The sequence below is a fragment of the Bison bison genome, unplaced genomic scaffold (assembly GCF_000754665.1).
Source record: "Bison bison bison isolate TAMUID 2011002044 unplaced genomic scaffold, Bison_UMD1.0 scf7180017864466, whole genome shotgun sequence".
Lineage (NCBI taxonomy): Eukaryota > Metazoa > Chordata > Mammalia > Artiodactyla > Bovidae > Bison > Bison bison.
In genome coordinates, this window is record NW_011495027.1 from 10445892 (window position 1) to 10448566 (window position 2675).

A 2675-nucleotide genomic window follows, 5' to 3' on the forward strand; every position below is an offset into this window, starting at 1 on the left:
ATATATATATATTTATAAATAAAAGCCAAATTAACTGAGCACTTATTTCAGGCCCAGTACTGTATAACCCACTTTATATGTGTCATTTTATTTAATTCCCAGAAAATCTTAAAAGTTAAACGCTATTATTTTCACTGTACAGAAAAGAAAATGGAAATTGTGATTAAGTAACTCCAGAAAGGTCCCACAGCCAGAAAGTGGCAGATTTGGAGTATAAACTCAGATACAGTTCAAATATGTTTTTATTCTGTAGATTAATTATTGTAAAAAATATAATTTTTATCCTCATTTTTCCCTGAGAGATTTTTACATTATTTTTTAATGAAATCCCAGGAAAAGGGGGAAATGGAACCATTCATGAATTAGGGAAACAATAGCAGAAATTAAGAACAGTGTTCTCAAAAAATTCTTTCATTTGTTTTTAATTAATTTCCAGTTTATTGCTGTCTGATATTTCTTTAAAAAAAAAAAAGCCATGGCAATGTAAAGAACTTTGCTAGATATATTCCCCACCCCAGTTCATACCAAGATCACTTTCTGAAATAATACGTAGTTTTTTTCCTTTCTGTTTTCCCTTCTGTCTTATAGATTCTATTTTTCTTTTTTTTTTTTTTTTGCTACTTATCAGTAGTTTCCCTCATATGTGAATAAATTTGTGGCATATAACCAACTAAATGTCTATTTTATTTTGTGATAAAACCATTTTCAAAAGAAGTTACAAATTCATAAATTTATGTTGATGCCACACACCCTTCTGATGTTTCATAATGACCAATGAATTTAACAACAGAAGAAATAAGTATAATATAAAAAATATTTTCTCTTAGTTCTTTAGAAAAAGTTAACATAAATCACAATGGTATAATAAGACAACAAAAATATGACTTGGTCTCTATTTCACATTTTACTTAATTCTAAAAATCAAAGAGAAAAAAAGCTTTAAAGTACTTTCAATTTCTAAATGCTCTCAGTTTTGTACCTAACAGAGTCTTTCTCACTTTAAACTCAAACCCTAGTGTCGGTCGTTAACTACTTCAAATTTATACAAAATGGATATCAGGTTTTACATTTTTTCTAAAAAAGGCACACAAAATATACTCATATACCTGCCAGTGTTCCTCCAAATCCTTGACTTGTTGTCTAAGCTCTTTCAAACCCATAATAGCTTCTGCTTCTCTCAGTTTCACAGCAATGAGTTCTTCCTGAAGTCTTGCAATGTTATTCTCATCAGGAAAGGAGTTGTTTCTCTAATGCAAGAGAGAATTGGGGATTTTTTTTTAATTTAAAGAATAAAATATAGCACATACAACAATACAGCAAAATAACAAGAGCTATTTTATCTCATATGTAATGGTGCTTAATTTGATACAATCTTATTGAGATATAATCCACAAACTATGAAACTTATTAGTCAGCCGTTTTTAAGAGTATTCACAGGGTTATGCAACCAGCATCACAAACTAATTTCAGTACATTTTAATCAGCCCCAAGAAACCCTATGCCCATTTGCAGTTACTCATGTTTTCTACACCCCCAGGCCCTGACAATCACTAACGTATGTCTCTACGATCTTGCCTATTTTGAATATTTCATACAAATGCAATCATACAATTTATGGCCTTTTATGACTAGCTTCTTTCACTCAGCATGTTTTCAAATTTCATCTTTTTTTAAAATTGCCAAATAATAATTTCAATGTACAGATATACGACATTTTATTTATACATTCATCAGTTGATGGAAATACGAGTTGTTTCCACTTTGAGGTTACTACGAGTAACGCTGCTATGGACATTTATGTAAAAGTTTTTGTGTAGATATATGTTTTTAACTCTCCTGAGTATATATGAAAGAGCAGAAATGCTAGATCATATGGTAATTCTACATTTAATTTTTAAGAAACTGGCAAACTTTTCAAAAGCAGTTGCATGTTTTACATTCCCACCAGGAAGGAACTGTCTTTAATTTTAAGGACACTGAGAATCTAATTCTGTTTTAATAAAACACTAATCAGAATTATGGAGCAACAAGATTAAAAATGTTTTTCAACATGGCAATAAACATACTAACCTCTGATCAGGACTTCAAACAAAGCATGAACATCATTTATATTTTAAGGATTTATGGAAGAGAGCAGTTCAAATTTTGTTTTATTTTTTCAACACACCACTTTGGAAAAGGAGTATAAAATATTTGTACATTAGTCACTACTGTGACTAATCAATACTCAAGAAATTAGTTCTAAGGTAATCTAAGTATTTCCTTCAAGGGTACAAGATGGGTCCTGAAAGACCCATCTTCGGATATAGGGTTGCCGTATTAAACTGCTCTCAGGAATGACCAAAGAATTCTAAATTAGGCTCTAATAAAAGTTCCTTGAGTAAACTAAGTTCCAAGTCTACAAAATTTTCTATCTCTGAAATATTTCATTAACATGTTAGCCCACAGAGATGGCTGAATAAAGTTATTCTTGCCAACTACACATTTTTTGTGATGGATTTTAAATATTTTCTCAACTGAAATCCAGAAATTTACTGTATATGTATTTTAAGAATAACTATCTTGCATGAAGAAATTAACCATCAGAGATCAGATCAGTTGCTCAGTTGTGTCTGACTCTTTGCGACCCCATGAATTGCAGCACGCCAGGCCTCCCTGTCCATCACCAACTCCCG

General features: G+C 31.1%; 1 protein-coding gene across 1 annotated transcript in view; it reads right to left on the minus strand.

The window, feature by feature from the left end:
• EVI5 (ecotropic viral integration site 5) overlaps positions 1 to 2675 on the minus strand; it is a 240473-nt gene that overhangs the window by 89363 nt on the left and 148435 nt on the right. Inside the window, exon 15 of the mRNA XM_010860451.1 lies at positions 1099 to 1247. Within this exon, the coding sequence (XP_010858753.1) occupies positions 1099 to 1247 (149 nt within the window). The remainder of the gene's footprint in view (positions 1 to 1098; positions 1248 to 2675) is intronic.